The 27,982-nt window shown below is 37.5% G+C and overlaps 1 protein-coding gene across 3 annotated transcripts in view; it reads right to left on the bottom strand.

Moving 5' to 3' along the window:
- The window catches only part of KHDRBS3 (KH RNA binding domain containing, signal transduction associated 3), a 90,432-nt gene that overhangs the window by 29,321 nt on the left and 33,129 nt on the right, over positions 1-27,982 (bottom strand). For all 3 annotated transcript variants that reach the window (XM_054634983.2, XM_077189294.1, XM_077189297.1), the window contains exons 3-6: positions 25,104-25,220; positions 22,886-23,032; positions 16,520-16,659; positions 5,898-6,090 (exon numbers count right to left, since the gene is read on the bottom strand). In XM_054634983.2, coding sequence (XP_054490958.1) covers positions 5,898-6,090; positions 16,520-16,659; positions 22,886-23,032; positions 25,104-25,220 — 597 coding nt within the window. The remainder of the gene's footprint in view (positions 1-5,897; positions 6,091-16,519; positions 16,660-22,885; positions 23,033-25,103; positions 25,221-27,982) is intronic.

The raw sequence follows: 27,982 nt of genomic DNA, 5'->3' as shown, positions 1-27,982 counted from the left end.
GGCATACAGAGATTTTTCTCCTTTTTTTTTCCTACAGATCTTACCTTCTTCAACCCCAAACAGCAAGTGAATGTTAATGAGAAAACTTCACTTTAAAAACAGTTCACCACTCAAAATCAGCAGTGTATTAATAGCTCCAAGAAATTGCTTCCACATTAATCCAAATTTTCAGTTTTTCAAAACCTAAATTAATTATGATCTCAATAGGGAGACAGGGAATTCAAGCTTAAGGCTGGAGATTAAAACAGAATTTGCACTGGTTTTCTAAGGAAGTGAACTAAATAACAGGATATACGTTTTTCAATGGAATGGGCTCTCCCCTGTAAACAGTAAGACTGCAATTATTCTTTTATCTAATGGACACCTACATTCATATTTTGTAATACTGACTGGATCATGAAATTAATTTCTTAGCCATCCAGACAAACACTATTTGTGAATCAAGTTTTCCTAAGGCTTACCAAATTTGTAAGATTTCCTGCAAAACCAAAAGGACAGAAAAGTGCTGTGTATGCTGGGACAGTATCCTGGTGGTCAGCACATCATCTCCAGAGAGATGGGAATATGAATACCTGCAACAGGAATTTGAACCACAGGCCTTCCAGTACCAGAAAAACACTGAGATTTCACTTACAAAGAGAGACAGAGCAACACGCCATCTGCTCATTATTTTGGGTGAGATTTCATTAGACAGCAGGTTACGGTAAGATTTGGGTCTTCCCCATTTTTCATGGGAAACAGGACAAGCACAGTCTCAAAGTATTGTAATATCTGTAATACACATGTAGTTCACAGTACACTTACAGTGCTAATTACAGTCTTACAACACAGACCCAGTGTAAGAACTATAATCTTGAGTCTGAGGTGGGCTTTGTTTATCAGTTAAAGCCATGTTTTTCTGGAAACATCCACATATGAATGCTTCAGGAACTATAAATCTTATAAAAAAATCCCTAACTTTTATGGTTTTGCAGAAAGAAGAAATAACTAATGCAGACTTTAAAGAATAGGTTTTGAAGTTTCTTGCTATCAGTAACTTTTTTCTATCCAACTGTTCTGTACACCCTTTTGAGTGGCCTGTATCTGTATCCAAGTTCAAGTAATTTTGAAATCTAAATAGAAATAATGCACAGTGCTCTTTTTTAAGTTACAATTTACTTAACATCAGAAAGCCTCCCTTGGTCTCCTATTTGTAGACATTCTATCTTGGTTCCATTTCTTAATACACAAAGCAATGTCATTGGAGCTTTAGCTGCTAGAAATTACACATGTGGTCAGTGCATTAGAAAATTCTGCCCCTGAGTTAACCCTTTTCTGAACACCAGAAAACATAAATAAATTGGCCAAAACCAGAAATAAAGCTCTGACACAAATTTTCCCCAGAACAGGGAGGAATATTCAGATCTGACAGTCTTCCAAAGTAGTGTTGAAGCAAGTCTTGGCCACAACATGCTGGACTGATGAGTTACTTTTTTAGTGTAGACATTCCATACTGCCAGAGCAACAGGTTTTAAATTTAAATTCATGTTTAAAGTTATTAATGCATAAAAATGTGATTATGAACTCAGATAAAACTCACTTTGCATTTAACACAATTAAGCAGCCAAAACAGGACTTGACAGAGCATCATCACAACTATATTCATGCAAAGTACAGAAGTGAAAGACTGGTAGAATATTTGCAAAATATTTGCCTTTATAAAATGAAAACAGCATCAAATAAAAATCTAGTCTTAAAAACCTTCAGTCCCACTGCTGTGTTGCTAATTTGGAAAAAAGCCTCAGAGGTTGGAAGCTGAGAAGAAGACAACAGCAGGACGAGGCCAAGAGCAACAAATGTGATGAGGCAGTAACTGAGACTGAGCAGTTCTGTTCTAACCCATGTTTGACTCAACATTTGCTAAGGAATTGACCTTACACTGCTACAAATTTCCTGCTTCTTGGAAAATTGTAGAAAAGCTTAAAATTTTCAGCTAGTATTTAAATACAGCTTCTATTTCTTATCGTAATGGAATAAGTTGTCAGCTTAAAAATCCATAAAAATATTTTTTTCTCTATTGTACGGCATAGTTTAATGAGTAGAGAAAAATCCCATTTAATTAAGAGAAAAATGTTCCTGAAACCATCTGTAAGTTCTTCAACAAATGTAGCACCCCCTAGTATGGTTTCCCTCATCCAACTGTTACAAAAATAATCCTGGCCATGCTTCACACGTCACAACGTGCTTTCTCCTGACCTAAACAGCTGAGGAAAGAAAAATGAGAGTCCTGCTAGTCTTCAGAGAAAGTTTATCACAGCAACCAGAGCAGTGAGTTATAAAGCTGGCTGGCTGTAGAGGCTGGAATTTTTCCTATATAAGCTGATGCTACAGCTATTAAAGAGTCAGTCTTCAGAGAAAATGATAAGGAACTGTCATTTAGTGGCTTCAAGAGCTTCATCATGGTACTAACAGTGTGGTGGGGTCTCAGGAGGAATGAGTCCTGCAGCTGAGACTCATATGTAAGTGAGACTGGCAACAGTGGAGTGGGAAAACTGCTTATATTGAACTGGAAAGACGTGCCACTATTGCTGCTAGCCCAGTACATTGTGTGACTTCTGCAGAGAAAGCCAAAGCATTCAAAGGCCACCAATGCACAGAGCCCAGAGAGCTGACAGAAGACAGAGGCAGCTCACTCTGAGCAGAGCTTTCTGTAATGGGCAAGATTCTGGAACACTTCCCTGTGGGCTCTAAACAAAGGACAGCAATATTCACAGTTTTCTTGATCTTACATTAAAATGCATCTCAAATTAACGACTTTTTGCCTTTGATATTTTTCCTATGTGAAATACTGCCTCCAGAAGTAACCCTTCCAATTTTTTCAGAATGAAATAGGCATTCTCTTTCCCATTTTGAAGACAACTATTTATAAAAAACCAATCAATTAATCAAGCAGAGGAAGGAAAGATATCAGGATAAGCAGGAGGCAGAATTGAGTTCCTCATAGATATTACAAATTCATTGGTTTCAAGGACTACACAAAATTAGCAAAAGGAGTGAAGGAAAAAGGAAGCTGTAATTCATTGTCTGTAACAAGGTAGATTTAATAGCATTCAACAGAGGAAATGGACAAGGACTTTACATACTGAAAGCCCTAAATCACCTTTGAGATATTCAGTTACAGGAGTGAGTGGTTCAAAGCTTCCATCCACACACAGTTTGCTTCCTCTTGGACTTGCACAGTTTCACATTAGTTTAATGAGTACAAAGCAAAGGCTTGTAAGCCTAAGGAATGAAAGACTTCATGAATCCTCAGGACTTTGCAATCCTCAATAGAAAATCTTCTTGTGGCGGGTTGACACTGACTGGACACCAGGTGACCACCAAAGCCACTCTGTCACTCCCCTCCTCAGGTGGACATAAAAGTCTCATGGCTCAAGATCACTCACCAGTTCCTGTCACAGGCAAAACAGACCCAACTGGGATAAATTAGCTTATTACCAATGAAATCAGAGTAGGATGATGGGAAATAAAAACTCAATTGAGCAACACATTCCCTTGCACTCTTCCCTTCTTTCCCAGTCTCAACTTGACTCCAAAATTCTCTACTGGTTCCCTTACAGCAATGCAGGGGATGGGAATGGGGGCTATGGAGAACTCACCACACCTTGTCCCTGCTTGTTCCTCCTCAGGGAGAGGACATCTCCCACTCTTCACCAGCTCCAGCATCAGATCCCTCCCACAGGGACAGTCCAACACAAACTTCAATGTGAGCCCTTCCCCTGGGCTGCAGCTCGTCATGAACTGTTCCAGTGTAGGAACCTTGCACGGGGTGAAGTCCTTTAGGAACAGACTGCTCCAGACTGGGATTTTTTCCCTCCCTTAAATACAAGATCCCAGAGGTAGCAGCACCATTGCTGGGCTTTGGCTTGGCCATCAGCAGGACCGCCTTGGAGCTGGCTGGCACTGGCTCTGCTGGGCACAGCAGAAGCTTCCAGAAGCTTCCACCCTGCACCCCTCTGCTGCCAAAAGCTGACCACAAAAACCCAGTACACTTCTAAAGATTTCTCTGTAACCTCTCTGGATATCTCAGTCTCCAAAGCTTTGATGGTGATTAAAATAGCTTTTGGTACCCCCCAGTGTTTCTGATGTTATTCTACAGACACTTCCCAATCAACAAGACCTTCTTCTGCTCAGGTTGGCAAACTAATGCTTTAGTATTAGATATAACTAAGCAGGAATTAGTAAAGAAGGCACAGAAATACTACTAAAGACTCATACCATGCTCCCTTAACCTGTAAAAGACAGAGATGAGGCACTTAGATAATGTACTGCAAATGGACAGGTAAAAAAATACCAAGCATCAAATTTAACACTGAATATGCAACATACCAATGGCTTATGTTCCTGCTAAACATTCTTCTAAAGAAAAAATAGACCATCTAGGACTGCTTTTTCAACTACAGCTTTAAGTACTATATCCATCTAACTATATCTATCCCTGCTAAGGTATCTTTTTTGGAAGATAAGTGATCCAGTTCTAAAGGAAATTCTTTTTAGAAGTTATTTAGCACAGCACTATTTTTCCGTACAGTGCTATTTTCTAATTATTCTCTGAAGTGAAGCATACTTCAGGATACTGAGGCAAGCAGCTGTTAGTTCCACACCCCTTCTACAGACACATTCCATAAATAGCAGATGATAAAGAAATATGAAGTTACTCAAAGAGGTTTCTATTCTACCATCTCTCTATGTGTTCTAGAATGTATGTCCGGGAAATAGGTGTACAATGAGGATTGATTCCTTGGAAGGCATTGTGAGAGAACCACTTATTTGCAGTACCCACTTTGACTAGTCAAGTATAGCCAGGGGGAATTTAGGCATGTTGTTAAAGTATTCTTCCTCAAAATTAATGAGCTACATTAACTTCTGAATTTTTCAATTATATGCATAAATGTTTATATTAACAACATTGAACTTCTTCCCATATAGAGCTACAAGTGTTATATAGAAAACTGGTTTTCTGCCCAAAGGGAAAAAAACTGGTATTTTATTTATATGGTTTTGGTGGGGATCTTTGGAAGAAAAGAGGTGAAGGTAGGTGAAAGAAAGGTTTAGAGTAAAGCAAAAAATATCTAAATAGCAAATTTTTGGGAACACAGAATCTCCTTTTTTCCTAGTCTAAACAATGAAGTCCAGACACACTTGGCTGTAAAGAGGGCACATTAAAACCTTTAGTATTAAAAGCATTGTCCTTGAAGGTATTATTTTTCTATAAGACTAAATTCATTTTTATCACTATAGTTTTGACTTAATGATCTTTTTTCTCTATCTTACTGCTCTGTAAGTTCAATTTAAATTTTCCTTAATTCATAACTGCATAATTTTGTCATATACAACATAAAAAGTATTTTGATATGATTCTAATGTTTAATACAATAAAATCAAGATGAATATGTATGGCTTATTGAGGTGCATTGTTAAAATTTTAAGATTAGTTCTGAAGCTTTCATAAAAATACTTTACAAGTCCGATCATTAAACCACTATATGACCACAAAGATAGGCTTAGGAAGGAAGATTAGAATATTATTCTGTTTTAGTTGAGAATTAAAAGCCTACAACAATCATGATTTTTCAGATTTTTTGGAAAGCAGAAACCTAATATTAAACATTCAAGAGGCACATAACTATTTTGCCAAATGCACTGTGTATGTCTTTATGATGGTATATACATATAACGCGATTTTTTTTTTTAATTTTTAATTAAGCAGTTCAAGCCTGGAATGATAAAGAGAGATGATCACATTTGTCAGGGATGTTGGGTTAGCACTAAGGTGCTATTGCACAGAGTTCTGAAGGGCTCTGCCCTCTCCAGAACCACCCAAGCTCCAAGCACAGCACACCCACAGCTCCACTTACGTATTCCCCGTAGGTCTCCTGTGCCGGGGGCGGCGGCAGGGGCCGGTACCCTGCCGGGGGAGGAACTCCTCGTGCTCTGGGTGCCAGAAGTCCCCGGCTCCGACTGACTGGTCCTCTGCTGGGAGGGACTCCCCGGGGAGCTGGTGCCCCTCTGGGCACTCCTGCTGGTGGCGGAGGCACTCCCCCACGGCCCCTGCGAACACACCATCACTGACCATTAGACACGGCCCAGGGCCTCCCTTCCAACACCAACCTCCCCCACTTCATGGCAGGGCTGCCACAAAAAGTCGAGAAGAGATTGAGAGTTCATCCTTTCTCTGTAGGCTTAAATCCGATTACATGCGCTATGCAAAAAATGCTGGAAGATACAAACTAGACATGGGATTCAGTGATGAACAATGCACTGACTTGAGTCATTCTCACACACTTGGGCACACCCAAAACAATCTGCTGGAATCAGTCAGCTTCACTGGAATTTGACGTCTAGTATGTGAATTCACGAGCACAGAGTAGCAGCTTCATTGGAAGGTGTCAGGCAATATCATACTCAAACCCTGCACAGAGGAATCTGTGCCACTCCCTTCTGATCCCATGAAAGCTTCTGAACACAACCCAAAAATCACACTGGTTGTGAGACACTGAGTGCATCACAAAAAGTACATTTTCTTCTGCTCCTGAAGAGATTTCCATCTATTTCAGAAAACATCCAAACATAATAAAACGTGCAGGTGATTATAGGATATAACCTGATGTCCTGTATGTATTTAAGAATATTACATAACAGTATATTTGGTCTAAAAATTCTGAAAGCATGATTGGCACTAACTTGCAATCCATTACTTTGGACACTTAACATTTGGATGAAAAATATAAGACTTCAGTTGAACCAGTTTTCAAAGAACATTAGATCCATTTAGAAGTGGCTTTTCCTCCTACCTCCCTGTAGTAAAGGCAGAGACTTAAAGAGAGAAATTTTCATCAATTACTCTTTCAAACAAGAAATCTAAAACATTGCTAAAAGACATCTCCTTTTTAAGGAGATAATTTCAACCCATGAGCTATAATTGAGTCTGAAGGACTGCTGTTGGCAAATAGAATTGTTCCAAAGAAGTCAGACCCTTATCATACACTCTAACAGATACATAGAAGGAAACAAGGCACAAGCTCTACCCTATCTTTCTACCTACCAAGCTATTACCTAATCAATCTCAAGACCAGTAATTGAGTAAAAATGTCCTAATTTCAGTAGAAATTTCCAACATGAACAGCATGATAAAGATCCAGGTTTGGCCTTATGATTTCCTATCCCATTTCATACAAATTGTATAATTTCACATCAATAAACAAATCACAAAACAAGACAATCATTTTACCACAAATAAGCAGTATTTCAAAAAATGCATCACTGAATGAGGAATGCAAAAAATGTAAAGATACAACCAGGATAGATTTTATTAATTTTATTACTGATCAAAACACAGTCACAAAGTATTTTAAACAAGCCTAGAGAGTAAATGATTTAAAACTGTCCTTATTAATTGGTTTTAGCTAATTTCTAGAATGCCTCCTCAGGACAGGGTACAGCTGCTTATTTGACTTCATTGTAGTGGGGGCAGGGGTGAGCAGTGAAGTTTCCAGACACAGCCTGCTGAAGTAATAGAAAGAAATAGCAAATGTGATACTTTCCAGGAGAAGCCAGAGAAAGGGAAATGAACCTAGTGGCATAGAATATAGTTAATACCAAGTCAAAAAAAAAGTAAAAGGTCACTAAAAAGATTCAAGAATCATTAGGCATAATCATGACAGCATCCTTCAGGCAGGGTGAAGGATGTGAAAGCAGGAAATGCTGGAAAACATGGAAAAACATTTAAGGGAAGAAAAAAGCTACAGTTTTTCAAGCTAGCATAGATTTATTCTTGAGAAGTAATTAGAAAACCAGATCCATATGATGAGGTGTTTTCTGCATTTCAAAAAACAATTAATAGGTTTGGAATGGTGATGGGTAGGAAATAATATTTATTTTGTATTATGAGATCATTTATGATCTTAACTTTTCATAACTTTGTTCATTCCTCCTACAACTCTTAATCTGAGTTGTATGGTTCTCATGTTACTGCACCAGGCTGGAGGAGACTGGAAAAGCACCAAGACAGAAAACACAATGACAGGAGAGTTCAATCAGCACCACAGAGATCTGAGTTGTATCAGGTTATGATGCTAAGAGGAAATTTTTAGAAACTGTAAATTGTTATTTCTTTTACTTGTATAAAAGTTTGTAAATTGTAAATCCTTTTAATTTAAGAATTGTTATTTTCAAAGAAGCTATAGGGGAACCAAAGAAGCTTGACAGACATTTACAATGAACAGACTCAAAATACAGAGGAACCACTTGAACAGGAACCTTTGCACACCTTTGCAAAAACAACAGATCTGTTCAGGTATTGCTTAATTTGAAAAGGGCAGCTACACAAATTATGTTTAAAAATGCTTAAAAGAGTAAAATGTGCATATATGATATTGGGAGACAGCAATTCTGTGGGAAGTCAGAGCAAATACACAACAATTATCAAAAAAGAGTGCCTGAGAAAGGGCAACAGGAGCTCAGTAAGGCTAGAACAGGTTTTAAAAGAGGTATCACTTGCAAGGCTGACCCCAGCTCTAACCTCAAAGGAAGAATCCTAACAAAACAAAATACTCAGAAAAGCAGGTCCAAGATAACCAAAGTCCTTCAATTGTCCCAGAATCAGGAAACCTCTCAGAGCAAGCCTCAATCACCAGAGCAGATCAATTCACATATATGAATGTCTACATGCACATGCACATTAAGGTTTTGCTACACAATCAAGAATAACTGAACAAGTTCCTCATGGTAGAGTTGTTCTTACAGTAATCCACTGGATAGTGCTGCCAATGGCTTAGAAACAAAAGGAACTAATAAAAATACATGCACTATTTTTCAATAAATTGCAACAGAGGTTCAGATGCCTACTCCAAATTCTAGTTGAATCCCAACCTAAATGTTTTAGAAAAGAAAATTGCTAAAAAAATTGAAGTTACAGGAGGGGACACTTAGGAGTTAATAACTACACACATATAAATTTATATATCCTACCATTATACAAACCAATAGGTTCTGCACTGTAGCTGCCTACAGAACATCTAGAACTAAGATTGGTCCAGAGGTCAGGACACTAAAAAATACAATTTTAGAAAATATAAGAGTACACACAAAACTTCATTACTCAACTGTGTGTATTCACAGACTAGTTTCCTAAATCAGCTTATTTCCTAATTAAAAAAAAAAAACAAACAAACATAAAATAACTGGAAGTGCATCAGAAACTGTGTCAAAGATGACGAGCAGTCTAGAACTCCTCACATATCAAGAACAATTAAGTAGATTAAGACACTTCATACCACCAATGACAACTGAGGCTCATCTGATGGGTCCAACAGAAACATCAGAGGAATGGAGAAGGCTGAGGGGTGCCCCCAGCACAATCTGCACCTCCCTCAAGGTGAGCAGTGCAACAGGAGGTGCTGAGCTCCTCCAGACACAGGACTGAGCAAAACTGAATGAAGCTGATTTTGAAATTTCCTTCTTTCCTGGACTTTTCATCTCCTAATCAACTACTTTTGAGGGGTATCCATCTGCTCCCAAAGCATCTGAAGAAACTGCACAGAGGGTCTGTTCTCCACCCTTGCCCCTCTACAACTATCTCACCCAGAATTGAAAGAATCGTTGCACGACTGCTAATAATTACAACAATTATTTTACATATTTTATTTCAGCTCTGTTTTATCACATTAAGAGATACCTTATCATTAAATCAAACTTCTTATGGCTCTTAGATCACTTCCACTGCTTGCTTCTTAGTCCAAGGATATCCTTTCAGGATGCCAAATTTCAGGTGTCACCAACTCCCCTTGTCTTTTCTATCAGACTGCTTATTAGTTTTATTTCTTTTATAAAACCTTTGTAACAAGTTACACATTATCAAAGCTGGTTTGTCAGCCCATTGTCAGCCTTGATTACCAGTTCACTTTCTAAAACAAAGAAAGGTATTTTTTTGTCTTTATTTTCTCTCCTCTCTACCATGGTGTCACCTTTGTCCCTGTAAGAAATCTTCTGAGTGTCCTCAATAAGAACATCTTTTGAGTAACAACCCATAAAAACTTCTTACAATGCTGAGTCCATATATCCAGGCTGATTTATTGCATGCACAAATAAGCACTGGAACACCACAGACCTGTCTCCAAACTTTTTGAGAACTTTGATTGTGCAATACTTTGGGACAAGGTTAAAGTGTCTTATTTTCAGAAAAGGTGAAATAAAAAGGTTCTTGCCAATAACACCTCAGAGTATGATACTGCAGTAAACAAGTACTGGAGCATTACAGGGGACTCTAGTATTTGAATTTCTTTTTGCTTTGTTTTTGAGAAAAACTTAAAGTACCTATTAACTGCAATTTCTATCAAACACACTCTAGTATTTGGTTATTGGCAGTAAACACACTCAGCAAATCCTGTTGCCTAGCCAGGTACTGTTATTGTCACTTCCAAAAAGGCTTCAGCAACAAAATGCTCACCTATGCACTTGAGTCCATTGTGCCCTGCTCTCAAAGAAACATTTTATTGCCAGATTATTACTGCTTCAAGAAAATTTAAAGTATTTGTTTCACCTTCAGAATCACTTTGGGTTTGACTTTCCTGAATTTATTAATCTGGCAGTGGTGAATCCAGTGAAAAAGTTAACCCTTCTCCATTAAACACACAAGTTAACAATTTAGATTGTTAAATTCTGAATAATTTTACTCCCAAAGCTGGGTAATTATCTTGTAGGCTCAGCATTAAAAAAAGGCTTTGATATCTGGGTACCATGGACTAGACTAAGTAAAGCAAATCTCAGTAACTCATTTAATATCTTTTATTTCATGACAAAATGGGAGGAATAATCTAATCTAACTCACATACCACATCATCCCTTCAAGAGACTGTTATGAAAGTTGTTTTTGTTGGAACCTAACTCTCCTCTCATGACATTATTTCACTACTTACACTTGCAATTCAGTGTATGAGGAAAAAAAAATACAAGAAAATACAAAGTGAAGCACAATTTCTATAAAACCATAAACACACTAGAGAAGGGGAGAAAAAACCTCAAACAAAAGTGTCAGAAGGTGCTGAAGTGATTTGTAAACACTGTGGAGTAATGATAGATGATGGTTAATGTCTAAAAATGTGCAAATGCAAAGTCTACCTTACTGTGTCCACTTACAGCATTACTAAAGTATTGAATTTTGTGATTAACATTTCATTGGTTGAATCCTGAATTTATTGTTTAAGTAAAAATATTTTCAAGAAAATCTAACACCAAAATCTAATGCCACTTAGAACTATGCTACACAATGTTAGACTCAAAACATTTGTGAATGCTCAGAAGGAATTTACAAGTACTGATCTAATCACTGATTCCCACTGAAATAGTATTTTACCAACTTACACACTTCCTCTTTGGACTTTATTAGCAATAATATTTGACATTTCTACTTTCTAGTAGTCCCACAGTGTTTCTAGGATTTGTTTCCAGCACACTAACTCACTGCCCTTGCCCACGGTAGCAGGCACGGCATCTCACACTCATCTCCAGCTGCCCTCAGCAACAGCCACTTCCATCATTTCATTTGGCATTTTGTCTGCTCCAGAATCACACTGAGTTTTATTTCCAGTTTCGCCTATCACTGGATGGCTGAGTTAGTAAAATTATTCTGATCATGAAACCCCAACTAGAGTCAGTTCACAGTTTTCCTTCACTTTTAGTGAAACAAAAAATTGGAACAGTTAATGGTATGACGATCCTTTTCACTATCTCCCCCCAGAAACATTAAATGGAAGAATAGCTTTAAAATAACAATACTTACAAAATTTAGGACTAGTTCTTGAACACTACATTATTCAATGAGCAAACACTTGAAGTTCTTTAATTTTAGCATTCATAGTTCTATATTTCTTCAGGGATTTACACTCTTCAATACACTCTAACAAATTTGGTTACCAGATGTGGATATATTATCTTAATTTGAGCACAGACAGCTACATTCAGTGTTCCTCAAACTGTAAATATTTTTGTTTTATATTAGATATCTGAAAAATAACAGACTGGTTATTTGGTGCTGGCATTTTAAAATACTAAAACACTGATATCCAGATACAACTCAGATTTCTGACTTTTCATCCTTCCTGAATAAAGAAACAAACAAAAAAAAGAGCCACCATTGAGTTAACACTCTTACACAAGTTTTATTTCATATTTATTTATATTTCAAAACAGTAATACATATGTTCATGTTTTAATTTTGTGGAAAATGGGAGATCAAAAACTAAAACAAAACAGTGAACATTATTAATAATTTGCCTTGGAATAGATTCTGAGCTGGCTTTGTCAAATATATATTTTGTGCTACAGAATATTTTGCACTTCACTACCTACATGTTCTCAAGAAAAAGTGATTCTTAAAAAAAGAAACCAGTTCATTCCACACATGGCAGGAAAGCAGCTGGAAGTTGTGAACACACTGCAGCAGTGAAACACATCAGCTCATCTTACTTCTAACATATAAGACAGCAAGTTCTGACTCACAACTTCTGTAGAAGTTTTATTTTTCCCCAGACAGTGACAGTCATTCAACCATTAGGACCCAGCCATGCACAGACTGAAATGTGAATAATAAATTGAAAAGAAAAAACCCCTCCACACCCTCTTGAAAGCATAAACCAGAAATCTACCATTTCTTTAATGAGACTACTGTGTTCAAATACAATCTTTCTTAATCTGGGGTGTGAACTCAGCCAGCTCTACCTTATTGTGGCCTTTCAATAACTAAGTGGAGCTGCTTATAAGAAAAAGAGAGTAATTTTATCAGGGTCCCTATTGATAGGATGAGGAACAACAGCTTTCAATTGAAAAAGGCAGGATGAGATTTGAAATAAAGAAGAAATTTATGATGAGGGTGGTGAGACAATACAGAAGAGGTTGCCCACAGAAGTTGCAGATGCCCCAATTCTGCAAGTGTTCAAGGCCAGGGTGGGACTTGGAGCAACCTGGTCTAGGGGAAGTTGAGATGGTCAGTAAGGGTCCCATCCAACCCAAACCATTCTGTGATTGTAGCACTGTTTTCTATCCATAAGTGACATGAAATCATTCCCTCCATGCCACCCCAAGGTATCAAGGAACTTTTAGCCAAATTCTTACTTATTACTATCATCCTCTAGAATTTAGCTTTTCTAAAACACCTCAGTTGGAGTCACAAATGAGTGATCCTTGAATCTTATTGTTATTCTTAAAATAGTGCGAAGTTTTAGGGAGAAATGCTGCTTTAGTCGTAAAACCTCCTTAGAGGTGTACATTAACATGTATACAGTCACAGAAAGGTTTGGGTTAGAAGAGACTTTAATCATCAAATGCCAACTCTGTTTCCATGGGCAGGGACACCTTCCACTAGAATGTTAGTATGTGTATTTTAAGTCTTTGGTTAATCAGAAATCAAAATTTACATTTTGGTTGCTATCATTTATAAAGCCCTGATTCAGGATGGCAACACACATGCACTAAAGAATCACGGATTCCTAAAGAGTTACATTTTCTGGTTTCACACCTTCACACTAAACACCATGGGTCTTTCTAAGCTTGCTATCACAAAAAATTAAAAAGCAACTGGTACGATCATTTTATACAGTTGCCTCCAGAAAAGAATTTAAGATCATAATAAAAACAAAGGAATCAAAACCAGACTTTCACCACTTTCCCTTCCTGTTGTACGGAAGAAGAGTTATGTCAACATAGTTAAAGTGCTCAGCATGAACACTACAGAAAATAGAAGTGCTGTGATTACATCTGAAGGTCATCTTTAACAGTATTAGGGACAAAAACTTGGGGCAAGGTGGGGGAAAAGGAAATATCTATAGAAAGCAGCTGTATCCTCTGAGATCAATGATGAGAAAAGAACATTCCTGAATGTAAAGCCTGCAATGCACACACAGTTCTTTCAGAACAAATTTCATCCACAAAACCTTACTTGGCTCTAGAGTCATAAAAATTTAGTCAAGAAAATCAGGAACAATGCAGAAAAAAGAATACAGAGTTTCCAAACCACAACCATTAGGAAATTACTTACCACACACAGGAATGTCTGCATATGAACTACAATTTTTGCATGCAAACACAAATGTACTGTTTTCCACAAAACAAAATTGTTATCGAGCCAAAAACAGATTTAATAAGATGCATTATATCCAGTTCTCACATGTCTGATAAGGAGCAAAAAAGGCATAAATTAGTATTTTTTTTTTAACTGAAACTATTCAGGAGTAATAAAGGTTTCAAAAGTGGGAACTTAAACACACTCAACAGGATGTTTCATGTACAAAGGCTAGTATCATAACACCATTCTGCAGATTACAAAGAAAGGTTAGGATCAAGGTTTTAAACTTCATTTTGCAAGTCTTCTGAGGCTTTGCTTCAACTTCTCCTGGATATCTCAGGGATGCTGCCTATTGAAACTGTTTTATCCAACTCTGAGACAAAGCCTTTAAAGCTTTGCTTCAACAAAAGTATTATTCATTGAAATCCATTTCTGCTAAAAAAGAATCAGAGCTTTATAACCATGTTTGAGATCTTCAGCTCAATGGCTGTAGAATCTCAGTAGCAACAGAATTGAACTTCACTTAAGGAATATGCTAACAGAGCACTTCAATTTGAGAGAAAAGTGTCTTGGAGTTTAAGACAAGCCTTGAATAAGGACAAGTCAAACAGACACACTTTAACTTTCCTTTAGAATATATGTGAAAAATGGTGATGAAAAAAACACAATCTTTTACTGTCATCTCCAAATCAAACACTAATGGAATTTTAATTTACATTGAAGATACTTCCCTGAAGGATTTTGTAAGCTCTGTAACAGTTTATCTCTTGCATAAAATGCAGATTTGAAAAAATCATTTACCAAAATCCAGTGGACAGAACTCGTGACGTTAGAAATGTAGTACTCTAAAAAACTATTGACATATGCACATACTAGGTATTAACAGTGTAAATTAGTTATCAAGCTTTGGTGATAGGAAATGACCAAACAATAGCTTCTGTATCCCACAAATATTACCTGAAGGGCATGGAAAATGAAATGAACTTTAAATAATACTGAAAATTTATCCATACTCTGAGTCTGTAGCAGAATCATTACAGGCAACTGTGGCAAAGTTACAGACAGCTATTTAAAAGAACAAAAAAAATATTTGCAAAAAAACCCCAAAAAAACCAAACCAAACAAACAAAAACAAAACAAAAAACCCCCCACAAAAACAACAACACAAAAAAACAAAAACAAACCAAAAAAAAAACCCCAAAAAAAACCTCCAAGACCAAATGAGGTCTCTAAACTGAAAGAACTCTTGTATGGCTGATGATTACAAGATTAAAAACCCAAAAGGTGAATCTCAATATATAATTAACACTACTCAGAACATGAAAATCAAGAAAAGCAGTATATATATTTACACAATATTACAAAATACAAGAACAACAATTTGATAATTGAGAGAATTTTTTTCTCCCAGCACACAACCCACAGTAAGAATAATTTCTTTAAATTAAGATTCACTCTGCATTACATTTGAATCATTTTCAGGATATATGTAACTAAGCAGATCTATATAAATGGACTATTTCCTTAGTGCTGCTTCTTCTAAGATGCTTCATCATCTGAGGTAAAATGCTTCAGGGTATTATTAAGAAATTAGTTCACGAGAAATGCATTGAAACAAGAAACTAGTTTACAACTTGCATTCAGAAAGGCAAGTTTCAAGTTGCATTGGCAAGAACTGTACACAAAACAGAAGAGAACATCACCACAATTAACAGTCACACTCAGGTGCTGCAGCCACAATCCCTGTATTCTGTAACATAAACAGTTATGAACTTAAATAAAGTTTTGTTTTCACACTTCTGAACTTGAAGGAGTTTCAACTGTCATCTCAGTACTGCAGTGAAGATGGGGGATGCTAGAGTAAAAACAATACATCTCCTGTGACAAAGAAAAACAGCAAGAGCAGTGGACTTTGCCTACTCCCAAATCAAACAAAATCCACTTTTCACAAAGTGCCACTCAAACAAGAAAATCCAAATTCTACCTCCAGAGCACTTCTATATCATTTCATCGTGACTATGAAAACTTGGTAGTACCATAAAAAAAGAAAAGCATACAGTGTAAGTTGTAGATACTGCCTGAAATTCACATCATTAAAGGCAAGAGATTTACTGCTGTCAATTCCATAGGGCCCAAACACAGACTGCACCTAAGGAGCAACTCAAGACTAGAAATCAAGTTGCTCACAGTAGGACTGAACATCTCCTGTGCTGTGCACTGCTTCTTTCCAAAGGCAGCATTCCAGTTCCACAAGGGCATTGTTAATTCAGTCAAAATGAACTAAACTTCCATCAATAAATGAAGGTTGTTTCCTCAATCTTTTGCTCTTCTTTTGGGAATCCTTCGTGTCATACTTGGGGGAGAAATTGTGTTTGAAGGGAAAAGCTTGAAATGCATGGATTGCAATGAAATTCCACATACCTGGACAAGGCAGGAACAGGCACTCCTCTTGCTCGAATCGATGCTTTTCCACGGACAACTGGAACTTCTGCAGTTTCTGAGCCACCATTTAAGTATGTTAATTCTTGAAGCTGTGCCTGTCTGATTTCATCATTGTAGTCCTAAAACAAGGGGGAGGCAGAGTGAGAAAAAAAATTAATTAATTGTTTACTCACTACTCTCAGCAAACACTGCTCCTGAAAGTCTCCTCTTAAAAAGTTGAACATTCCATTGAAAAAGTTTAATATACATTATAAGATAGGAATAATATTCAGTCCAAACATTATTAGAAAATTCTACGTAATAATTCTACATAATTCTTCCATTTTTCACTCAGGCATGTTTTTCTTGTCTTTGCATATATTTTTATGTAGCTTTACCAATTAAAATGGCAAAGTTAAAATGCTGCAGAGATAGGAGGAAACCAGAAAAGAAAAAAATCAAGATCCCATATTCTGAACTGAGATCTAGTTTGTAGCTCCAGCTTTAGAATGACTGTGTGCTAAAAGCGGGAAAAAGAGAAGAGAGAGAGAGAGAGAGAGAGAGAGAGAGAGAGTTGCAAAAGAGTAGGGAATAAACAAACTGTTGAGAAGAGCACATGAAAATGAAGGAATAGATTAGGAATCCACACTTTTAAAGTCAGGTGTTATAGAATGAACACAGGAATTCATTCAATACACACACACACTGTTATCTAATAAGAAGAGCTCAAAAAATTAAATTCTATAACGTGCAATGGTAAAAATGCCAAGGACATAGGGCTTATTTCTGTCTGCAAAAATCCTCTACTCTCAAGGTCTAGTAAAAGGAAAGCTCATGCTTTTACAGACAGAATTAATATGGTACTTCTCAAGCACAGTTTTCAGGGACCTTGAGTCAACCTCCAAAACAAGCAGAGCACACAGGAATAAAACAGACCCAGCACTGAACTCTGGAGATACAAGTATTTTTCTATCATTTCTCCTCCACTTAAAGGGAGCCAAGCAGAATGCAGCCATAAAGGTGAATTAAAGATAACCATTTTACCCAAGGTGCATCTGTACTAACTGAGAATCAAAATATTAATAGGTGCTTCCATAGGAACAAAGGGATACTTCTGATACAATAGCTCTTCTGCAAATCCTACCATTTCAAGAAGGAAGGCTTGTTCTAACACCACCCATTTTGCAATTCAATGAAAAAACAAAGAATCTGCATCTCACTGCAAATCTGAGTTTATTACACTTATTCACTAGACAAGGACCAAAAGATTGTCAGGGAGTCTTAGAGACTCTGAAACATAACCCTGCATTGAAAGGAGATTAAAACTTCCATGAATTCAAATCTCTCAATTATCCTTGAAACATTCTGCTTCTCCTAGACTTCTATAAGTGGAAATAAAAAAGCTGTCCTTTATACACCATTGCTGAAGGAACTTACTGGGGTTAAAAGAAGAAGTACCATAACAGCATTTTTTGTCCAAATAACCTTAAATAGGTTCTGAAATTTAACTCCCAACTGCCCACCTGAGATCATCCTCAATTTAGCAGCAGAAACAAAATAGCAAATATGAAAAAGGTCTAAAAGACTGAAATAACTGTTTCAAATGGCATAATTGAAGCTTTTCAGAAACAGAGTCCATTATTAAATGGCCAGGACCCAATACATAACCAATCCATCACAGGGAGAAGACTAAAGACAGGATACTGAACACTATTCTGGCCAGCTACAGTACAGAAATCCACTTTGTATTTTTTGTTTGTTGCTGGATCAGAGCTGGCTGCAAATGCAAAATTCTGTGTCCTGTATAGAACAAAACAGCAAGACACTGTACCACCAACACACAATATCAAAGTTCTGACAGCCTGTATCAGATGCCCTTTATAATTTCTTCACAAAACATCTTTATCAGAACTGTGCCCCTGGAAAAACACCTTTGATCATTTTTTACTCGATTAATTTAATCTCCTAGCAAAGATGTGCTCAGGTTGCCACTGTGTGTGTTGGGTCCCTTTTTCTTTTCTCCCTGATGCTTTCTCACTTTCCTGCAGCACATTACCAGACACAGCAGCAGCCTTAGGTGACAGAGCAGGGCTCCACTGTGCACAGCACAGAACAGAAAACATGGCCCTTATCACAGAGGCAGCAGGAGGATGCAGAGTGAAGGGGCAGTACAAGGCAGCCACGATAAGCTGCAGTGTTAATCCATTAGACTCTGAAATGGATTCCTCAATTAAAAGTAGCAGACGGTCAATTTATGAATACTCACTGCTGGAAACAGTGCACTTCAAGTCAAATTAAGCAGACAATAATCTTTTCCTCACCTAGAAGATAGACATGGAAACCCTTTAGAATGCATCCCTCCTCTGAACAGCTTAGGCAGTGGCAGCACTTGAATTTCAGTCAAATGTTGCTGCTGAATGTCAATTGAACAGATGTACTCTCACTTTATGAATAAACTGACTACCCTGACTAACTACAGTCTTATCCAACCATGGAGGGTGCATTTTCATCAAGATCCACGCAGGAGATTTTCATCCCACAATTCCCCACAATTACAGGATCTAACTAAACCATAGTTCAAATTGTATCTATGATTTTCACCCAGCCAGATCAACACATTGGCAGCAGCTCTTTGGGATCACTCTAGCTTAAGACTTTATTTCAATTTATCACTCAAACCATTAGCAAAGCTATTTATTTATATCATGTTAGGACAGATCCCTACAAAACCCTTTGTAGCTTTGCAAAGCACTCAAGTAGATCTTTATCCTGACAGTGAGCAATCAATAATTATCAGGTTTCCAGCCACCTTTTTACACCTTACAGTTACTTGCCAGCTTACTTAAGGAACAGTCTGTGAGAGCTTCCAAAGGTCACAGGCTCTTCAAAATGCAATTAAAAGCTATTTCATCACCACATTTACAAACCAAATATGCAAATGGTAGGACAGGCTACAGTAAAAGGTTGTGAGTCCTGCTCACATTGTCATATAACTGGTATAGATTGTTCTCTCAAAGACATTTCTATACTTGGCTTTAAAGACAAGGAAAACAAGAATCTCTGGTGACCAAAGGCAAAGGGTAATTAGTGCTCTCTCAGAAAACAAATGACTGCCACTGCTCAAAAATTAAGCAAAACAGGCTAAGTTCTAATGGCCAAAACTGCCATAGCCATAGAAACACAGAATGGTTTGGGATGGAAAGGGCCTTAAAGATAATTTCATTCCAACTCTCCAGCCATGGGCAGGGATACCTTCCAGGAGACCAGGATGCTCAGGATTCCATCCAGCCTGGCCTTGAAACGCTGGTATAATACAGGGGCAGCTGAGGTTGAAAGTACCTGGCCTTTTGACCTGACAGAAGTAATTCTGAGATATCCAGTATCAAGGACAATACCCACCAATCTAATACTCAAACAAGAGTGCTGACCAAAGAGTCTGGCCAGAATAAGTGGAAGAACTAAAGAGTCTGGCTAATTTAAAGGAAGGTAAAAGCATATACTAAAAGAAGCCACAATTCCAACTGCAGTAGAAAGGCAAGACTCAAGGCAACATAAGCACAGCCAAAAATGCCCTCAAAATCAGTTTTTATGTTTTGGGTTGAGTCATGTCAATAGTTTAAATGAAATTACACCACTGCAGCTGCTTGAGGTTAAATTTCAATGCAAGGATGCTTGCCCATGGATCCAAGGATCCAATAAGAGAGGATGAGGCATTTTTGCTATAGTCAGCTACCACAGGGATATTCTGTATTCTGCATTCTAGCACCAAACATGATGTTATGTTCAGCATTGATCTGCAAAATGAACAGTAACCATATTCATAAACTGGGTCTAGCATCTAAAACTGTAGGAAGTCAGAGTGACCCTACATTGTAAGGAGAATGCAAATTATGATCATAATCATATATACTCATAGCAGGACATCTTTCCTGAAATAAAACAGGTAATTTCTTAAGAAAGGTACAACAGACCTTGGAGAAAAAAAAGAATTAAAACCCAAGTTTCATTTGGCAGCAGTGAACTAAACAGTTGTTCTAGAGAAGAAAAAGCTGCTCCTTATTCCTTCAGTGGCTGCTGCAAGGGGGGGCAGGCGAAAGAGATTAAGGCATTTAGAGCAATTCTGATAAGCTTACATTTGAAAAGCCAAAGGGAAATTAAGACAGTGTTGGCTTGATCCCACAGTTCAGGAGAGATTATGTAGCATCAGTTCAGCTCGGTATAATAAAGATGCAATGATCAAAAAATAAAGATGGAAAAGTGTATAAGCACCAGTCAATGAACTGCTCATTATCAGTCTGTAATTCTACTGGCTTAACACACTAATGACCAGGTTTTGATAAGCTTACTTCATTTATGGCAACATTAGGGAAATCAAGCTCAATGAAGAAAAATAAGACCTCTGATGAAGGGGGGCATGAGAATCAGGCATATCCTTCCTATCAGCACGTGCAAGAAGCATTTATCAAATTAAACATATTTCTATCTAAAAAAGGCAGCTGTTTGCTGTCTAGAATAGCCAAGAATTTAATTCTCCTTATCTCTCCACACCATTAAATCATGAATCGTGTAAATAGAGAAACCTTTGACATTACGACAGCCCAGCACTCCTACAAATATCCTGTTGAGTATCCCCTGTCTGATGTGTTAGGATGTCTGAACAGCAGTATGCTCATTCAGCTCTTTTCACATGCACCAAGAAAAAAGAAATTTGGAACCCGCAGACAAATGTACAATGTGAAGCTTGATTTTTTTATAAGATGAGAACATAACACCCAGGACATCTTTGCTTTTTAACTGTCCTAAAGTGCATCTACATTAGGGTTATTTCACATCAGGACATATTCCTACAGAACTTGCTGACAATTGTCATTTAGCATCCTTTGGTTCATACCACAGTGTAGTACTGGGGCACATGAACTCACTTCAGACAAAAACAAGTCAGAAGAAATACTCAAGGAGCACACAGCTCCAGTCACCTGGAGCCCTAGTTTCATAAAAAAGCTTAGGTTGGAAAGGACCAAGAAGGATCATTTAAGTCCAAATCCTGGCCCTAGGACACTGCTAGAATCCCACCATTGCCTGAGAGCACTGTCCATTTCTTGAACTCTCTCAGGCTTGGTGCTGTGACCATTTCCCTGGGGAGCCTGTTCTGGTGTCCAACCACTCTCTGGGTGGTTACACAGATGTGGACTAGGTTTGGTACAAACTGTAATTCCCAAAATACACACAGCAGCACTGTTTAGTCACCAGCACCAACTGCACAAGAGACAACCCCAGCGGGTCCCCAATACAGCCACTCTGGCCCCACTCAGACATTTCCAAGCTGCTGTCACTCAGAAAAATGCCTGAGGAAGCTTTCCTTGGCCAGGTCCCCACACTTCCCAGATCTGACACAAATACACACTTACACTTGGGTAACATTTTCAGCAGTAAAAAATAAACAGAAGTCAATGCACCTTGAGAATGCTTTGCTCTCTATACTATTCCTTTGATCACCAATAGAGACTGAAGAAATGTTCTCTTAAGAGCTAAAACAGTTGGGAACTTCACACAGAGAAACATCACCTCAAGTGCTCCAGAACTTCCTAAGAGAGGCTGGATTTTTTCAAGCAGTTTAATATTAAAAAGAAGTAAGGTTGCTTCTTACATGAGAGGCAGATGAAGTTATCATCTTATAGAAGACATTAGAAATCCATTAACTAGATATATCCCAAACCTGGAGTACAAAATTGTACTGGAAACCAGATCTCATTTTATACACCCATACAATGGAAGCTGAAGTATGCACCAGAGAACAAGTATAGCTCATGTATTACTAGTATTGTGATAAAAATGAAGATGCAAGATAAACCTGTATTGATTCTCAGCACTCAACACTAAACCAGGATTACAGGTGAGAGAAATACTAAAGCTTCAAATGTATTAATTCTTAAACAGAACTGATGCTTCTCATGTACCAAGAAAACATTAAAGGCATGCATTTTATAGATTTTTACAATTATTTGTAGTCTTTGATACTTTGCATGTAACTAGTTAAGCAAGAGTAAGTTTCTCTTTTACTGTACATCAAGTCATGAGATTTGTGTGGACAGTTACAGATTCACCCAGTAACTGCCTCTATCAAAACACAAAGTATTTTGACAATCATCAGCTCTTTCATAAAGGAAATCAAGCAACATGACCTGACCAATGTTGTGTGTGTTCAGAGCCATAGAACAGTTTGGGTTGGAAGGGACCTTAAACATCATTTAGTTCCAACCCTCTGCAATGGGCAGAGACACCTTTGCTAGACCAGCTTACTCAACTTTAGAAATAACAATTCTCACTCAAGACTACCAGAATTCTCATTAAAAAAAAAATACTAACAGGGATGAGGAACTTCTTGATTTCTTCCAATGCATGTCCCATTCTGGCATATGCTTCTGCAGGTGGAGCAAATACTTCAATTAAAACATGTAGATCATCATTTAGGTGGAAATACTTTGCCTCTCCACTTTTTCTCAACTCTTCCTCCTAGGAGATAAAAAAAAAGATTGTTTTTACACATTCTTGTTTGAAACAATGCAAGTGTTGAAGTTTCTCCAGAGGAATTTGCAGACACTGTTCACTCATGTTCAAATGTCTGCAAATAAAAAAGTAACATGAAGTAAGAGCCAACAGCTTCTGCTCACATTCAGAAACTGTAGCACAAAGAGGAATGCCCCCAAGAGTTTTCCCAGTTGCATCAGTTTCATGAAGAAGACACTTTTTTCCTTGAAAGTGAAGTCTACAGAAACAGGTTTGATCTAATATTCCACAAGAGCAAGCTTCTTTTACCAATATTATTTCAATCTCAGTATTACTGTGCTGTTCTCACTGAAGTTTTTATCCAATGAGTGCATCCTTCACAGAACTGTGCTATTTGGAGATAAAGCTAACAGCATATGAAATGAGGGAGGAGAATATTAGCAAAAAGAGTTCACTAGCTATTTCAGTAGCAAGGTTATTTCTTTCATCTTTCTTCACCCAACCCACTTCAATGACTGCAAAGCTGAGTTCAATGGAGTAAAGCAGAGCTCAGTTCTCAAATACTGACATTCACGTGCAAAATATTCACAGACCAAAAGGGCAGCACTTGCTTTTTTCAGACTGCCCCTCGCCTGTGTGTACTTGACTGGTCCAAAGGGATGAAACCAGCACTAAAAATAATTTCATTGCTTTACCAGATAATATTATATCAAATAATTAGCAGTTCTGTTGTCTAAAAAACTAACACACCCCTGCAGCTTCCTGTATTTGGCAAGCACCAGGTAAACACTTCACCCTTAAGATTACTAAAATTGTAAATTGCAATGATAGTTGAAATCTTCCCTGCACAAACCTAATTTTGGGTTGAGGTTTATATGTGACAATCCATTTCTGCTCCACATGAATAACATTCTTATCAACATGATTTGTATTTAACTATGAAGATGTTTAAAACAGGAAAAATAACCGAAAAAACACAGTCTAAATCACTGTCAGAGCACCCAGACTGAGAATATTAAGAGGTCAGTCAGCAGGATTAGACTCTGTCAGTAAAATCATTATTTTGTCAATAAAAATAAGAGATCATAAAAATAGAAAGTAACCTAATATAAACATCACAGCTCAAGTATTTAGTTTTAATAGGAACTGCTTCTCAGTTAAATACTTTAGGCACAGTTACTCAAAACATATGAGTCACCAGCCCTGGAAGCTAGTTGAGCTCTCCATATACTGGTTTTTAGTATATACTTGCACCACATGTTCCCTGTCCTTTTCTCCTAAAGTGAAAAAAAAAAAAATCACTGTGCAGTTAGTTTGTGCAGAAAGCAGAGTGCTAAGAAACTTCCTTTCTGTGTTTATCAATCAAGTTGGCAATATAAGAGCCACCATTTTCTGCATAGGATCTGGTAAAAAAAACATTTCAATCAGCACCTTCAACAAAACATACAGAATTTCAATGCAGGTTTTTTTTAAGATCATTCCCATAACCAAACTTTTAAGGTAACTCTGTTTTTTTTTTTTGCTAAGTTCACTTTATTATTGTATTTTATTTTAGTTCTGTAACATGACTTAGCAATGCTTCCATTATTTTCTCCATTACTTGCAAGGCCAGAAATCGGACTTTGATGATCCATGTGGGTACCTTCTAGCTCGGGATATTCTGTGGTTCTATGAAAATACTACACACTAAAACTCTTATAACAGCAAACGAATGAAAATAAGCTCATTCACTCACTGGCTACATCTCACAACCTTGGGAACACATTATGCATTTCAGGTTTTTTTCATTTCTCATGAAGACCAACACAAAAATCACAACTTGTTCCCATTCAAGTATCCCTCTTTAACAGCAATTTAGCTCAATAAAATTCTCTGCCTTCCATTATGTGACATGTATTGGCTTGATTCCACTGCATGTGGAATCTTGGCTTGACTGGCTGAAGAGAGACATTAACCAATAATCCATATTAGGATCTCCTATGCTTTTGATTTGTTCCAATTTTCATTACAAGGTTTGTCCCCCTCCTCAGAAATTTAAGGTAAGTATCAAAACTCCTCTGGCATAGTCAGGCCTTACCTTTGTCTTGTCCCTCATGGAACCTTTTCCCAAAATAGACATTTTTGTCAGTGTTTCTTCCTGTAAACGCTTTAGAGAATTACCACGTGGACCCAAAAGTTTTCCCACAAAGTTGAACTGTAAGAAAACAGAAAAAATCAACAAAACAATACATTAACCTTGTTGGATTTTTAACTGTAAGTTAGTGAGCAATGAGTAAATTAAAAGGGATATTTTGCTGAAACAGCTTTTGGTCATAGGTGCAAATGATTAGATCATAAATGAAAAAATATTCAGTACAATCACATAGTACAATTAATAGAATGTCAGTGGCTCCAGCAACATAGAAGTATCTGAACTCAAGGATAACTTGGTGTCCAATACAGGCTACCAGGTCAAGAGGAGCCTTGACAAAGCCCTCTTGCTCCAGCTAACAGGAGGCATCGTGCCCAAGGCTTCTGTCCTTCTGAGGGACTCCAATCACCCCAACAACTGCTGGAAACGTGGCATGGTGAGCTGCAGGCAGCCCTGGAGACTCCTGAAATGCATGTGGGACCATTTCCTGACCCAGGTAACAGACAGACCTACCAGAGGGGAGGCATTTTGGGATCTGCTGGTCACCAAAGCAAATGGGGACATCAGGATTGGAGGAAGCGATCATGCATTGGATGTGGATGAGGTTAGGAGTAAAGTTGGGCTCATGAATTTTAGGGAAGCGGACTTCCAGCTCTTTGGGGAGATAGTCAGTGGGATCCCCTGAGAGAGTGCCCTCAGGGATGAGGGAGTGGAAGAGAGCTGACAGATCTTAAAGGAAGTCTTCTATTGAACACAAGAGTTGGTGATTCCCAGCAGCAAGAATTCAGGCAAGAGACCTGCATGGCTGAGCAGGGACAGGCTGGTCAAACTAAAGGGCAAGAAATAAATATACAGACAGTGGGAAGTTAAGACAGGTGACCTGGGAAGAGTACAGAGATGAAGTCTGGTTGTGTAGAGCTGGGGTGAAGAAGGTCAAAGCACAGCTGAAACTGAATCTGCCAAAAGACACAAAAAGCAACAGAAAGGGCCTCTCCAGATGTCCCAACCAGAAAAGGAAGGGTAAAGAAGGTATTGTTCCCCCTTTGCTCTGATAGACCATGCTCAAAAACTGGTTACAACAGAGAAGGTTGAGGTACTCAACAAGTGAAGTGATGCAATCACATTAAAAAGATAGTTTTAGGCAGAAATAAAATATACTGATGCTGAACAGCAAATGAGCTTAAGCCTTATGGCCTCAAATTCATGAAACAGTTCATAAGTTCTTTGTTTGTCCCTCTACTACTATGTCACTGAAGAGCCAAGATGGGCTGCACTGATCTCCCTGTTCATCTGGAGTTACTTAAAAGGACCTAAAAATGGAGCAATGGCAGTCCCAAATCTCTTGCTGCTCCACTGGAAGTGCTGATGGAACAAAGGCCCAGCTGCACTCACCCTACAATGCAGAAAGTCTAAGCTCCAGTTTATTTCTTTCAGCTTTAGACAAAAACAAGCATTAAAGGTCAACTAAATATGGAAATGTAAGTTTTTTCTCCTTATTAGTTGAAAATTCAATTCTCAATGTAGACCTGACACAATACTATTGAGAAAATGGCTTACAGATTACTAAAGTCCACAAGGCTTATTAAATTTAAGGCCTTGTATGAGCCAGTCTTTTCTGAAATTATCAGGTCACATAAAAAATTCTCAGGGAATTTTTTTTTTTTATTAGAGTTGTCCATTTTTTTATATAGCTCCTAAGATACAGTCAATAAAAATATTAATCAGAAAGATTGAACAGATACAGGCAGAAATTTCCCTTACTGAGAATATTCAGGACTCAAGGCCACTGATAGGGTCCTGTGCAATTGAATTTACAATCATTATTTCAACAGAAAGTTGAACATCTGAAGGCACAGATGTTCTCTAGAGATTCCTTTATCTTGGACTTCTGATTTTATTGTTTCTGAAGATATAACTAAGGAGAGCAAACAAATTGAAACAATTTGTAACAAATTTGAACCTCGAGATGTCAATTACTCCTTAGCGAGAGTTTCCTTAAAGGAAGCTCATAGTTCAGCTCAAAGAAAAGCTTTCATGTAGAGGAACACCATCTCAGTTTTTCAAGCATTACTTAAGATTACTTATGTCTACTTATAACAGCCTTTTAAGCTACTGGGAACAAAAATAAACATTTACTCTTTACTGCAGCTATATTCTTTCAGTTAAAAGCAAGTAGTTTAATGTTGTGTAAATCTAAAACTTGATGTACCAAACTTAAATACCTCCAAAAGTTGTCATTTTTAAAAACCATGAAATCTCTAGTGCCAAAGTCAGACACTACAGAAGCTATACAAGGACTGCACAGATGACATGTTCTAGACACATTTAATGAACATAAAAATGTATTGTCTGCATCCTGAGATCCACTGAAATATTCTTTTCTGTGCACTGAGGCTCCAAATATTTGATTTGACAAGTCTGAAGCATAAGAAACTTGTGTTGCAAGTCTGAAATTTTGCTGATTTAAAAGCACAATGCTTCTAGGTGGAGCTTAAAAACACAAAGGTTAGTAAAATACGGCTTGAAACGCACTCACAAATTTTTGCTCCCAAATAACAAACTGAGAGGCTTTGGAACATTTCAGTTGATTATTCCATAAATAAAATCCATTTATGATATTGAAGGAATCCATTCAGTAGAAAACAGATCATTTACTTTGAACAGGTAATGCATTTTGTTCAAACTATTGGTTTATCTCCCTTTTACATCAAATTGGAAACATCTGATGAAAGGTTTATTTTGAGATATTTCATAGATACAGAAACACTCAAAGTATCAGTCACTAAGTTACTATTATTATTTATACACTGCTTTCAATCAAATAA

Source organism: Agelaius phoeniceus, chromosome 1 (genome assembly GCF_051311805.1).
Source record: "Agelaius phoeniceus isolate bAgePho1 chromosome 1, bAgePho1.hap1, whole genome shotgun sequence".
Classification (NCBI taxonomy): domain Eukaryota; kingdom Metazoa; phylum Chordata; class Aves; order Passeriformes; family Icteridae; genus Agelaius; species Agelaius phoeniceus.
Note: the sequence above shows the minus strand (reverse complement) of the source record. Positions and strands in the feature narration are given on the sequence as shown.